This window comes from Apodemus sylvaticus, chromosome 4 (assembly GCF_947179515.1).
Source record: "Apodemus sylvaticus chromosome 4, mApoSyl1.1, whole genome shotgun sequence".
NCBI lineage: Eukaryota > Metazoa > Chordata > Mammalia > Rodentia > Muridae > Apodemus > Apodemus sylvaticus.
The window spans coordinates 14,164,221-14,178,979 of NC_067475.1; the positions used below are offsets into that span (position 1 = coordinate 14,164,221).

At 42.1% G+C, this 14,759-nt stretch overlaps 2 protein-coding genes across 7 annotated transcripts in view; both read left to right on the forward strand.

Moving 5' to 3' along the window:
- Samd13 (sterile alpha motif domain containing 13) overlaps nt 1-11,476 on the forward strand; it is a 47,383-nt gene extending 35,907 nt beyond the window's left edge. For all 6 annotated transcript variants that reach the window (XM_052178980.1, XM_052178982.1, XM_052178979.1 and 3 more), the window contains one exon: nt 10,261-11,476. In XM_052178980.1, the coding sequence (XP_052034940.1) occupies nt 10,261-10,404 (144 nt within the window). In that variant the 3' untranslated portion in view covers nt 10,405-11,476. The remainder of the gene's footprint in view (nt 1-10,260) is intronic.
- LOC127682570 (dnaJ homolog subfamily B member 6-like) lies at nt 4,423-6,343 on the forward strand. The gene has a single exon (XM_052178978.1). The coding sequence runs from the start codon at nt 5,534-5,536 to the stop codon at nt 6,236-6,238; it is 705 nt and encodes a 234-aa protein (XP_052034938.1). The 5' UTR covers nt 4,423-5,533; the 3' UTR covers nt 6,239-6,343.
- Nucleotides 11,477-14,759: the final 3,283 nt, after the last annotated feature.

The following is a 14,759-nucleotide window of genomic DNA, read 5'->3' on the forward strand; positions in this document are numbered from 1 at the left end:
CCATATTAAGTACCTGATTAGGATCATGCCATATGGCAGGATGTGGAGCCTTCCATTTCACCTAGGCATAAGTATACCTAGTTGTAGGGTGCCATAGATACTTAACAGAAAGTTCCTTGGCATTCAAATTTTAAAAAATTTAAAATAAAAAGAACATGATTTAAATAAATTTGTGGACTACAAAGATATAACTCCCTGTTTATTATTTTATGAAGATATTGTTTTAAAGTTCCATGATTCTCAGTACTTTGTCCTTGAAGATTATAAGGAATCCCAGGATTATGGGTAATATTAAATTGGTGACAGAAAGTCTCAAATGCTCCACTGCAATAGCCAGTTCCACTATCTGTTTTAATATGGTTTGCAACAACCAGCATAGAAAACAATGTAGGCAATGACTAATTACATTTTTAGTTGCTCCTCCTGTTAAAGCAGCTACAACTAGAAAGTCTGAAAATGTGTCAAGTCACATGTACATATTTTATTTTTGTTTTTTGTTTTTTGTTGTTGTTGTTGGTTGTTTTTCGAGACAGGGTTTCTTTGTGTAGCCCTGGCTGTCTTCGCACTCACTTGGTAGACCAGGCTGGCCTCAAACTCAGAAATCTGCCTGCCTCTGCCTCCCAAGTGCTGGGATTAAGGGCGGCTGCCACCACTGCCCAGCACATGTACATACCTTAATTTTCCAAAATCAAAAATATGAATTACATGCATTTGTCATAATTGATTAGGTACGAGTCCTGGAGGATCAACACCATTATGTGGTATAGGTAGAAATTGAGGACATTTAGGACAAGTCTTTACAATTTGACTTACACATTCTCTAGAAATACCAAATTATTGTCTCAAGCTATTACTATTTTAATGATATAAAGAATGAGATTGTTTAGCTAATTGTTCCTGTGTAAGGTCTATAATCTGCCTGTAGTACAAATCCTGCTGTGGCACTGCCCTCACTAAAGGATCCAAGCAATCCAGTATGAGCTCTTAAATGACCTATAAAGTAAGGAACTGTATTCTCTCAAATTAAGTTTAAGTTGTATTTGCATAAATAATCACAAAATTTGAGAATTAGTATTATCTAAAAAGGGAACAATTTCAAGCAATTGTAAACCATGAGCTATATACTGCATATATCAGTATACAAATTAAAAGCTTCATTTTTCAGCATTTCAAAAACAGCAGATACAGCACGTAGTTCAATTCTGTAATGAAGAAGGGGTAAATTCATAAGAATGAATCCAATCACATATGCTGCCTTCCCATTAGATGAGCCACCTTTAAATATAGTAAGAGCATTTTCTAAGGGTTGCATGCTTAAGTATACAGGGAATACAAAAGCACACATAGAGGCAAAATGTAACAACTTGTATTTTGGATAATGATTGTCAATTTTGCCTAAAATATTTGCACATGCAATAGGCCAAATATCACTATTTTGCAATAATAAATTTAATTGCTGTTTGAAACAAAGAACACATATTTCATCACATATAAAAGGAACACATATTCCTTTTAAAATACTTTCAAAATATTTTTGAATATTCTCCATCTTTCTTTGGAGATGAAGAAAGATGAATCCTCATTAATGGTCCCTTTTGCTAAAGGACTGCTGTGGTGCAAATAGCCACCAATTGATCATAGATTATATAATGTATCTGTTGTTGGCTAATAGCTTCCTCTGCTTTCTGCAAAGCTATTCATCCCTCATCAGTTAATTGTCAGGGGGAATTAGGATTTGCATCTCCCTTGAGGTTATCAAACAGAGATTTAAGTTCTTTCTCCTGTGGTAAGCTTAAGATGAGGTCTTACCCAATTAATATCTCCTAACAACTTTGAAAATCATTAAAGTAAGTAAATTATCTTTTTATTTGAATTTTCTGTGCCACAATTTGTTTAGGATATAACTGAGGTTCCAAATATTGAAAAGGATATTGTCTTTGAATCTTTTCTGGAGCAACAACCACTCCCCAAAATTTTAAAGCTTGTTGTAAGAGCAAAGGCTTGTAGTAAAACTCCCTCAGAGGGACTGGCTAATAAAATACCATCCATATAATGAATAATATACACTGAAAGATTCAAAGTCCTTACTTATTGTATTGAAGCAGTGGCAAATTTGACATAAAGTACAGCTATTAGCCACTCCTTGAGGGAAAACTTTCCAATGATATTGCTTCATGGGTTCTTTTAAATTACAGGAAGGCATACTAAATGCAAATCTTTTACAATCATCAGGATGCAAAGGAATATAAGCACAATCTTCCAAATCCATAATAATTCTATGGATTAGGCAAGCCAGATTGTAATGCCTCTACAAGTTTCACAGCCTCATTAACCTCTCATAAACCTTAAATTTGAACTTTGTTTTGAACAGCTCCTTGATAGATCTGTAATTATGCTGCTTTGGCTTAAGATTAATTCCCTGAAAAGGCTAGGAGAGGGCCCAAAAACTTCTGTAGGTGGGGTTTGCAAGACAAAAGGAGTGTCCCACAAGCCACTCTGAGTCAGCTCTGAGCTTTGCTTTAACTTAGATGTAAACATTTCTTAATCTGAGCCTATTGCCTGAGGCCAGGCCCAGTGATTCCAGGTGAGGGATTCTACTCTGTCTACGTCTTTAATATTTTGGACAATCTTTCCTAAAATGATTTATGCCCCCATACTTAAAATATTCTGTATCACCTCGGCCCTGTGAAAGCATTACTTGCATTGTAGTCCCCTGCAAGGCAGCAGCCTTAGCCAGACCCCCGATTGTATGAGGGTCCAATTTCTGCACAAAGATGAATATAAGTCTGTCTTTGCTTTGTATGGCTGGATGGCTGCATGGCAGACTACATTAGCATTCTCATAAGACAATTGTGTAACAAAAGGAACCCCTGCTTGACGGTCTCCAAAAATTCTACTAGCTGTTTTTAGTAATCTATCCACAAATTCCTGAAACAGTTCATCAGCAGTCTGTTTGATACCAAATAAATTCCCACTGAGATCTCCTTTCCAATCTTGGGGGGTTAAATTTTGCTTCTACCACTGTATCCAATAAAGCTTGTGTAAATGGGGCAGCAGGCCCATAATGGCCACAGCTGTTTGCAACTTTTATCACTTTAGCAATCTAATTTGTACTAATTACAAATATGGGTGAGTTAAGAATCCTGAGCTTTCAATCAAACTGAAAACTGCAGCCAATGGAATACTAGCAGTTTAACCATAATTTTAAAGTTTCTATTGCAATATTAGAGCATAACCATAACTTTGGAAAGCAAAACCCAATTTTAAACAATCCTTTCTGTTTAAAAATCAGTACCCAAAGCATTACTTTCAGTTACAAAGTTTGGCTGCCAGTTCTTATATATGAATGCATGACAGTGAAACTTTTAATACCTCATTAAAGAGACATTGTTTTAAATTTTATCCCTTATAAGTCTAGTTTCTAGGATAAGAATTACATAAAATGTTTTCCCAATTTAGAAGTATCTTTAGAGGCCTGTTTTCCCTGTGTTGGCTCATGCCACAGGTTGTTGTGCAAAATGACTCCAACGGAGAGTTGCCAGTTTTAAGTTAACTTTCTTGTTACCACTGTTATAGTTTTTAATCATACCCAATAAGTTATAAGCCAATAATCTATAGCTAAGACAGGTAGAACATATTTATACTTTAAAAACCAGCCAGAAACAAAAATGAAGTGGTTGCATACATTTACTTATTTAAACCCGACAAAATTCTTAATTTCTCTAGCTGTAATTTCAAGAGAGGAGTTCCTTGTCACTTGCTAAACCCAATAACCATCACAGATTTCTCTAGGAAAACCGTCAGTTCCCTTACCATAGAAGCTGAGAAGCTGCTGGCCCTTTAAGAGAGCCTTGTGCAGTCAGACCCTGGCTGAGCTTCTCCAGCTGAGCTTGACTCCTAGCTACAGGTGAAGGGCTCCAAAGGCCAATTGAGACTGTTATTTATTTTTTTTTGAAACGGTTTAAAACGGAATCAAGGAGTGAACAACCAGGAGATAAAGTTTCAACCATTTTTTTCTTTTGAACATAAAACACAGAACAGCATTCAATCAACAAAACAAAATGAAAACAAACAACCTAAAACAGTTTTGGCAGACATGGACAGATTGGCGTGCCAAGGACAGACAATAGACAGAGAGGAAAGAGAATTAGATGTTCCAAAGGGACCCAGATATCCTACCTAAGGGACCCAGAATCAAACATTCCTCCAGTAGGAACCAAAGGCGGCAGGAGGTCTCCTGACCTCCTCCTGTCCCTATGAGAGCTCTGAGACAGCTTATGTTCATTTCCCTTAATCATCCCGGGATAGTTGGGAAGGACTGCTTTTCTCAAACCCATTCTCTCAGGTCTAGGGTGTAAAGTGTCTCTAGTCAGGGACCCAAGACTATGAGAATTACCTTTGCTTCTCTGGACTTCAGCATAACTCTAAACACAAAACACAAAACACACTTTGCCATGTCCTTGTTCTTCCACAAAGTTTGTTCACCGCTGGCCCAAATCTTCTTTACTTTCCTTTGCACATGCTTCCAATACCCACAGTATCCATCACTGTACCCTAATTACCGGATCTCCAACACTGAGGTGCTATCTGACCAAGTCCACTCAGTCAGTCAACAGGGTCTCCAGGGCAGGAGTGAGGATTAAAAAGAAAAAGACAATTAGACAACATTGCAGCATGATTCCAGCCAGTTCTGAGGCTGAGGCAGATTAATTTTTTTCCAATCTGCTTTTATACCATTTAATTACATGCAGGTATTAAGGGCGAGTAGTACAATGAGGAACAAGCAAGACAATAAACACAAAGTCCCATGATCACTCTAGTGATCACTGTTTCTAAGGATGATCAAGATGTCTGAGCCTACTTCCCTGTCCCAGCCTAAAATCATAGTCATGCCTGAAGCCTGCTTCTTTGTTCACCCTAAAATCAAATTCCTGTCTGAACTTACTTCTTTGTCATGCCCTAATGTCAGACTGCTGCCAATTGACAGCCCAAAAGGGTCTCCACACAGTGATATGGAAAAGGGCACTCAAAGCATTTGCTCCCACAGTGACCCAAAGTGGATGTTGAGTCTGCTGGCTTGTGGCTGTTTAAAACAAGCAAGGCAAATACTTTTTAAGCCACACAAATGGCTTCTCTCTGTACACAAGACACCGTGTGTCTGTTTATTTTGGGCACATTGTGTCTTTGAATCAGAGGAGGTCTTTTCGGTTTTTGTGGTGGCCACCTCAGATTCCCCACCACTATGGAAACAAGGCAGCAGAGCATCAACAGAGTCTGTGAGATGCTGAAGTGATGACCTCATAGTCATCTCCCATAATCACCAGCAAAGAAAGGACAAGGGCGTGGTGGCATGTGAAGGATCAACACACTGAAGAGGAATTTCTCCACCAGAAGAGGCTTCACCCCAATAACCATGTGAGGAAATTCAGAGCTGTAAACTTGAATAATTGACCATCTTGCTTTCTGAAGTTATATGGAAATTCTTCAAAATCTCAACCCTGCATCTCGGTGGGGCAAGGCTGTTTGAAGAAACATGGTGAACTATTACAAAATACTAGGGGTGCCACAGAACGCGTCCTCCTCGGATATCAAGAGGGCTTTCCATCAGCTGGCTCTGCAGGTACACCCAGACAAGAACCCAGGAGACAAGGAAGCAGCTGAGGAGAAATTCAAACAAGTAGCAGAAGCCTATAACATCTTATCCGATGCCAAGAAGCGAAAGGACTATGACAGGTCCCGATGGAACCGAACCAAAGTGGAAATCAGAGGTGATGACCGTGACAAAGGGGAGATTATCAGAGGTGACAAAGGGGAGATCATCAGAGATGACGACGGCAGAGACGAAACGGATTGGGAAGAAGAAATTTGCTCTCGGAGGCCACGCCGCACCTTTCAGAAGGTCGTTGAAGATGAAGACCTTTTTTCAGGAGACTCTTTGTTCACTGGTCCCATGACTCGGTCCAGAAGAACCTCTTCACCCTTCTTCACTGTCACCCCCATCATGGACACAGGATTTTCTACTTTTGTGTCCGAAGGATCCAGATTGAATCCTGATGACCCTGAAACATTTGTACCATATGTAAGCCAAGGAATGGGAAAGTTCAGACTGGTCACCACTTGTAGCAAGATAGTGAATGGTAAGAGAGTTGTCACAAAGAGAGTTGTAGAGAACATTCGCGGACCAAAGAAAATAGAGAACGAACGGCTATTTCGTCAGAATCCTTCACGTGGTTGGTAAGGAACTGCCGTTGTCTTCTTCACCAGTAATTGCAAATGAGATTTTTGTGTCTTGATGCCTGTCGGAAATTGTAGGAATCGGAGGGGGAAATGGCATGGACTGGGGATGGGTTAGCCCAAAGCTCTCCCCACTGTGGATGGGAGTCCTGTGGGTCAGATGTTAACATAGAGAACCCATGAGGAGCATAGCTGACCTTCCAGCTTGTGTTCTCAAAACTGAGCTTTCTTTCCTCAGTCAGAGTGGGGTCCAGATACCACAACACACTGAAAAGCAGAATCACAGTGCCTTTCCCTTGCTGAGTCCCACACAGTGGTCTTCCTTCTTGGTGACTGTTCCTGTTCTTTCCCTGACCCTTTTTGTGTCTTCTCTTTCTCTTCCCATGAGTTTCCTATGGTTTGTATCATGATCAAGTCCAACTTGAGGCATGTCCTCCACATAGATTAATGCTGACAGAGACAGTAAAAGTACTAGATTTAGGGTTTATCTGCATGTCATGTGTTGGCTACTCAGTAGATGTTCTCTGAATCCAGCCAGGTCCAATCAGGTAGCTGTTGTCCCCATCTAACAGGTGAGGGAACAAGGCTTACAGAAATACAGCATTAGGCCCTGCCTGATACCCAGTGAAGTAGTGACCATTCTGTCTCCTTGGTTTGTAAATCTGAGGGCCTGGGGATGGACAGAAATCAGTCCTGTCTTCTCTAAGTCTTGCTTGAATGCTTCAGTACTCACTGGAACTTTCTAAGTAGACATTTTAACTTTCTGGCCCAACAGGAATGTGGAGTTTGCTTATACATGATGACAGGAACACTGTAACACAATGAAGCTAGCAAATACTTGTCTAACAACAGAAATCCCAGCCTGTGAATTAATCATCTCATTGTTCTGGCTTTAATTGTGATGCATTTACAAAATCTTGGGTTGTTTATTTGTTCTGCTGACCCGAAATCAGTTGGTGGCACTTCAGTCTGTAGCAATGAACTTCCAGGATCTGGGTGAGTTCCTCCTCAGGAAATCGAGGGATGATGCTATAGTACGGTCCGGACTGCTTGGCAAAACTTGGGCTTCATTTGCCATTTCAGTCTATCATGGAAGTTCAGTAACCAATTATTAGCTCTTTTAATTGAGGGACTTTCCAGTGTGTGTGATTTTGATGAGGCACATGTTTTATGCAGTTCTTGAAATTTTTAGCCTTGGTGAATTTTCTCACCACGAGTGGGAATATGCTTACCATCCCCACTGGCAACAATGCAGAAAGGAAGCTGAGAGGGGACCTGGGCTCAGAACGCTCTGATTTCTTTCTGTCCCTCTCATTTGCAAAGGGGAGGAGAAACACTCCCTGCTTTGGAGTGGGGTGTGTATGTGCAGTTGGTGGTCCAAGGCTGCTCACATGTTGCCAGGTACATTATTCAGAAAAGAACATATGTGCTTAGTACCCACAGATGAGGGTGTCAAGGCACTGGATGCACTATGAAAACATATGAATACATAACTCAGACTGAACAGAATCCCTTGCTACTGAATTATTCCCTGTGCTTGTCTGCCCCCTAGGTTGTGGTAATAGGATTCAGATTGCTGACTGCCTAACCCAAAGCTCCCAGTCACCTACTACTGTATTGACCCTATAGAGTTAGGGTCAAAGGGGAAAGTGCGGGAGTTGATGTCAATTCGTTTCAACACTTACACAGTGACGTCTCCAAATGCATCCTTCCGCCAACTGTCCCTCTGTGAGCTGTGGTGTGCCTGCAGGACAACAGAAAAAACATCACATTGTAACATAAAACATGACTTTTCCATTTTCTCTCAAGTAAAATCCAGACTTCAGCATTTTCACAGACACACCCAGCATTGACCCCCAGTCACAGAGGGATGCGTGGTCATCCCTGGTTTCTTCTGTCCACAATTTGCTTTCAGTTACTGAAGAAAGTCTGCTTGTGTAGAAATGAAAACAGGGTCTAAAAATAGAGGTGCCTGTTTGAAAAATAGAGGGTTGTGTCTTAGCAGGTGAGGCTCAGCTCCACAGACGTTCCCAGTCAAGCACACCTTATCTGGAGGAGGGCCTGGGCTGAGCGCTGAGGCCACCAGACATTAGAATGCTGTGGTCGCAGTGTCCTGGGTTCCATTGTGGGATCACAGTGTCCTGGGTTCTGCTGCCATCATGTAGCACCTTCTGCTCTACTCCTGGGATTCTGTAGGGACAACAACTCTTCTTAAGTAAGTTCACCTCAAAATAGTTAACAGGCAACTGTAACTCTCACACGTTTCATTGCTGGGCAATCATGACCACTAACTACAGTGTGAGGCATGAGTGTGAGGTATTAGTGGATTCCTGGGTCTGCGTGAAATGTTCAACTCTGCCCTGAAGCAGCTGCTTTGTCCTGCGTGGTGGCTGTCTCTCACACACAAGCAGATGTTTTACTAGGTGGAAAATAAAGAAAAATAAATGTTTCCCCAAATGAAAAACACTGTAGGGCCACAAGAAGCAGTTCCCTCTTCTGGTGTGGTGACAGTGACTGACATGTCACCTGAGGCATGGAGAGCAATGGAGGGGAACAGTGACAGGGAGGTGTCACTTAGGTAAAGGAGCACATGTAGCAGGACATATGGAGTCTTCATAGAAATCCTGTCTCCCCACATCTCCCAGGAGACAGAAGAAAGAGCCTCAGAGTAAGAGGTTCTCCAGCCCTCCACCTGATGCTATTTCTCCACACTCTTAGAATCCAGCACATTTTCTCCACAGCCTGACAAGGTAGATGGGAGTTAGGAGCAATGGCCTCCCTAGGCACGGGAGTAAACAGGAGTCACAGTTTTAAGTAGCCACTTCAGGGTCTCCTTGTGTCCTCAGCCTAGATCAGTCCAGGAGTACCCAGGAAAAACTATGAACAAAACTCTTAAGCACATCTGACCCATGCCTTCTTAGGACCAGCTCTACCTTAAGAGCCATGAAACTTCCACAAGCAAACAATAACAAAGGCGGGGCCACAGAGGGCAGGAAGCATCCACTGTGTAAATTCAAAGCTTCTTCTCCGTTCACAGCCTTCATCTCTTTTATGAGAAGCCCATTTTATCCTCGTCCTTTGTAGTCCCCACAATACCAGAAGGAACTGCCTGATGGAGTCTAAAGCACCAGTGAAAGGGGGCTGGTAGCTGGCTGGGTCCTAGTGCCCACAGCCTCCATCTGGCCAGAGGAAGCGTGGTAGGGAGTCCCAGCATGCAGAGTGGTTTTCAGAATGAGGTATGACCAGAAGAAACTCTCCCACTGTATGAGCTATGTCCACTATTTCCTAATATTGCAATTAGCAAGATTTCCAGAAACCTTCCAGTCAGACTCAATTAGGCAAGAGAGATAACAAATTTTGAATTGTGCGTTAAGTAGAGGTGGACTGGGAGAAGGGTTTGGGTGCAGAGTGCTAATCTAGCCTTGTTTTCCTCCCCACCCCACTCCCCCCCCCCCAACCTGACAGTAGAAAGAGAATCGGGGAGGGAGACAGCAAGAAAGTGTACAAAGGCTGTGGACAGACAAGAGTTCAAGTCTCATGTCTCTCCTAATTCTTCTTTGTCTCAGGCCAGTATTCTTGCTATATCCTTCCTTTGTCTGAAATCTAAGAATGATAATCTCTGCCTCTTGTAATTTATACAGTGGTTTTGAAACTTAAAGTACATAGGGAATTCTAGCAACTTTTAATATATTTTGTGGTTGGAGCATGTCTGTATCCCTTTCAGAGAAGCAACCTCTGCTCCATGAGGTGGGTAACACTGTTCTAAACTTGCTCCTGAGTTTCTTAAGATATGTAATAGGAACTTGAAAACAATATCAGCTACAGATTGTGTTTAATCTCAAAACGGAAAGAGAAAATGGAAGATACAGTAGAAGATTGCATTTCAACACCAAAGATTACATTTCAATACAACAGTAGTTTTGGTTGAGGGACAAGTGGTGTGACTTCAGCCTTCCTTTTAACTTCATCCCCCAGAGAGTCTGGGCTTACTCACACACTGGCTTTCCCCCTCTGTTTCCCTTCTAGGAAATTGATGGAAAATCCCTGCTCTTGATGACGAGAAATGACGTGTTGACAGGACTTCAGTTAAAACTGGGGCCTGCTCTGAAAATCTATGAGTATCATGTAAAACCTCTTCAGACCAAGCATTTAAAGAACAACTCTTCATAGTAAATCAAAGTGAGGTCTCAGTCCTCAGAACAAAATACACAAGTGTTGTAATTTAGTTTCATGTTGTGAAACTCTGCAAACAGAATACATAGATGTGTGTGTGTAAAGAAGTCCAACCCAACAAAATGTTATCCTATTGGATAGACTAGGCAATCCATCAGCTGGCCTGACTCAGCCTGGAGGAGCAAACACAGAGCAGACATGATTGTCCTTGTTAAACCAAGTTGTCACCCAGTCTTAAGTACCCCTCCCCCCAGGAGCTTTGATATTACAAGAACCATAGAGTTGTTTCCATCAAGTTCTTAAAAAAAAAGGATGGAAGTGGAATGTGTGTCCTTGGGCTATAGAAATGAGAATAAACTAAGCTTCCTGGAGAGGGGAGGAAGGGAGGAGGCGGGGCACGAAGGGAGGAGGACTGCTGTCTCCTGGAGTCTCTCTGCTCCTAGGCATCCTAGATATACATATGTTCCTTGGACGGAACTGCCAACACCCTTTCTTTGTAGAGGGTTCTCCATTTGACCTTGTTAAGGTTTCCCAGGGATTGTGCTGTGCTGTGTTTGAATTGAACACATACCAGGCCCCCTTCAGGAGCAGAACTCTCTCTGAGAAGAGAAACTTGTTTTGCACTGGAGAGATCTATTGTGATCAACTCACTGTCACTGTCACGGGGGTAAGAATATTTCCTGCTTACGTCAGTTCCTTATTGCTGAAGAAAGCAGTTAGAGGTTTTTGTTTTTGTTGTTGTTGTTATTTTGCTTTTTTTTTTACTTTATGGTTTATATTTATAATAATTTCTTTTTGAAGCATTTTGCCAAGAGTTAATAGATGATCCCAAAGCTTTGTTGATAGCACAGAATATTTTTATATTATATATATATAGCCCTCCATGATGCTGTAATCGTTTTTGGCTGTCCTCTGCAGTGTTTGGTCCCTGGTTTGAGTACCTATCTTTCAGAACTTGAAAAAGTAGGCTTGCTACATCTCTGTTCCAAGAGACACTTACTGAGTGATGTGTGTCCATGCCTCATGGAGTTGGTGCTTTGTGATTGCAATAAAACACCATTTCAGTTCACCAGGTATGTCTTCAGTTTCTTCTTATTTGGTCCCTTCTTTGAGGATTAAAGATTATTATCTCCTTCAAAACAAAAGGAAAAAGTTATGCCTTATAAAGAAAACCTTAGTGTGAATGAGATGGCTTAAAAGGTGCTTGTGGACTTGTGTTCAAGCCCTGGGTATACATACTCACACACATACTTCATGATGATGATGATGATGATGATGAAGAAGAATTTTAAATTTTTAAATAAAAATAAACTATATAATTTGAGCCACATATAATTTGAGCCACATATAAATTAAGTCACCCTGTTAGATCTCATTCTTTCTTATAGTCCAGCAATCAACTTTTGGTTGGATTTTAAGAAATACATCTTTTAACCTGCCTATCATTTTCATGACACAAAGCTTAGCAGTAAGTCCATGGACCTCTAAGCTTGCCTCTCCCTAGTTCAGAGAGTACCCCGATGCCCTATAGGGATCATCTTTCTGAACATCATTTTTCTAATTCTATTTTGTATTGTTATATTTCATGTGTATGGATGTTTTGTCTAACTGTAATGTGTGGGTATCATGTGCACCTTTGGTTCCCACAGAAGACCAAAGAGGGCATCAGATCACCTAGAACTAGAGTTACAGACTCTCGTGAGCCAGTGTGTGGGTGCTGGGAAGCAAAGCCCAGGACTCTGGAAGAGCAGCTCTCTCCAGCTCTTTATGAGAACATAAAACCTAAAGACAAGAGGGAAAAGACCTAGAAAATAGGATAAGTCACAGTTCAACGATGCATTTCAGGCTAGCGCTGTTGTTCGGTTGGTAGAGTGCCTGCCTAGCACACACCGGTCCCTACATTTGAGTTCCAGCCCCATATAATCCAGGAATGGGAGCAAGCATTTGTCACCCTAGTACTTGGAAGGTTGAGGCAGGTGCATCAGTGTAGCCATCCAGCGGCCACAGAGAACCACTGGGTTCACTTGGAAGGAGAGCTGGGGATGGACTAGGATGAGTGGATGAGAGAAATAAGGAGCCAAGGCAAAAGTTCTGATCAAGGCTCAAAGTTTAATGTTCTGCTCTGAATAGATAGGGGGAAACCCAAGGACCTATCCTCTGTTTTCAGCTGGGTTCTGTTGCTTTGTTTCAGCTGGATTGAGTTCCAAAGTAAGCTCAGTAGGCGGTCTGCTCTTCAAAGCTCAGGCAGGAAGATGCAGATGCAGCGAGGCTAAGCCCTGACTCAAGCCAGGTTGTAAAAACCATAGGAGACTAGTTTAGCCAACTCAAGCCTGGGAGAAGGGCACACACCGGGAGTTCAAGCTAGCCTGAGCTGATATTCTGAGTGTCAGGCTAGCCTGGGCTAATATTCTGAGTGTCAGGCTAGCCTGGGCTGATAGACTAAGTGTCAGGCTAGCCTGGGTTGCAGGATATTCTCTCTCAAACAAAACAGAAAATGTGTTTCAGATCATTCCAGTTAAGGAATTTATGGGGTATCTAGAATGTAAACGTTTTGCTTTGCACTATAAATAGGAAAGGTGACTATCAAAGGGATATTTTCTGCCCCACCTAGGGCTAATTCCCATGTAGGACACAGACACAGTAGACAGAACACAGTTAACACTGAGAAGTAACAGAAGCAACTAAGACCACAGCCTGAGCCTGTGGAGACCTGGTGAGGAAGAGGAGGACAGAAGGAAGAACGTGATTATAAAACGTGATTAAAGGAATTTGCAGTGGTGAAATTCTGTTGGTGTTTGAGCTCAAACAGCTCAAGGGATCACTCAAGGGTCACTCCAAACCTCATCTGCTCTGGCAGCTAAGTGACAACTGGAAACAGCTGCCTACAAAGGGACAGAAACTGCCCACCTCACCCTCATTACCAGCTGTCATGACAAGATCCAGGCCTACATTGCTCCTATCTAAGTGTCCAAAGAAGGGGAGCAGATGACATGCCCTTGGCGAGGATGGCGCACAACTCCTCCTGTCTTTTTTGCTGCATCATTGTACAGCTCAAAATTGCTGTCGTAGACATTGCCATCACCACATGGATTTTTACTAGTGAGAGAACGAAGGAAGAAGGGACTAGAACTTCCTCCTTTAGGACATTGCTGGCACCTCTTCTTGCACCGAACCAGAACCAGTCTCATTGGCATTCAGAAGCTGGGAAGGACACTAGAAGTATTCATTTACTGGGAACTGGGGAACCTAGCTGTAAGAGCCTCCTTACTCTGTTACAAACCGAAACATATTTGCCCTAACCCAGCTTACATGAGCAATAAAATCTGACCACAGGTGGACTGTCTCTCTAGTATACTGCACCCTGACTATGTATGGTCACATGGTAACCAAAGAGCTACTGAGCCTGAGCCAAACCCAAACTGAAGGTTGTCAAACCCCTAATAAAGTGTAACACCAGACTGGAGCAACTGGGTCATCTCTCTGTGTGATTATGAAAACAGCCCCTTGTGGTCAGAATGCATCCGACAGCATCCTCTGGCTGTAGCAATCAATGCCTGTTTCCAGAACCTGTTCTTGCTCAAGTTTTCTTAACTCTCAGGTTTGTTTTCCTTTTAAGGCATGTGAAGAGTAAGGGCTACTGGGGAACCACTTGTATTTACTACCACCCACGGGTCAGCAAGCAAATGATACCACATAAGGGATTTTAACTCTGTTTTCCTCCAGGTTGAACTTGGCATATCCTGACTCGGCCTCAGCATAGAATTTCTCTGTGTGTACTGAGGACAGGGAGGTTATTGAAAAGCAAACGGAAAAATATAAAAAGCATCTTTCAGCTTCTGATGACAGCTTTCACGCAAAATCAATAAGTTAAAGCTCAGATGCTTTTCCCACAGACTGCTGTTCTCACAGCCTGGAGGACCCAGGGCAGAGTGATGGGTGGGTACATTAGCACTTCTGGAAGGTGCTCTGGTCCCTCTCCAACTAGGAAAGATCACTAACATTGAAACAGACCACGGGGAAGGCTGACATTTTGCAGATCAGAGCTTTTATCCATCATGCTGGATTTCTATGCATGTTATCTAGGTTTATATCTCATCACAAGTGCACTTGCCACATGAGAACACATATGATGTGTGCAGTGGGAAAGAGCCTGCCTGTATGCTAATATATTACATGGTAAAATATATGTCAAAACAGGTGGGTATTAATTTTAATGACACAAGCAGACAGCATACCAGAAGCAGAGGGATTCAAGGAAGTCTATACTGTTCTGCTCCTCCCCGCAACACATTGAACGATGAATTCAGACCCTACAAATTAGATGCAATGGACTATTGCAAGTCCAGGTCACT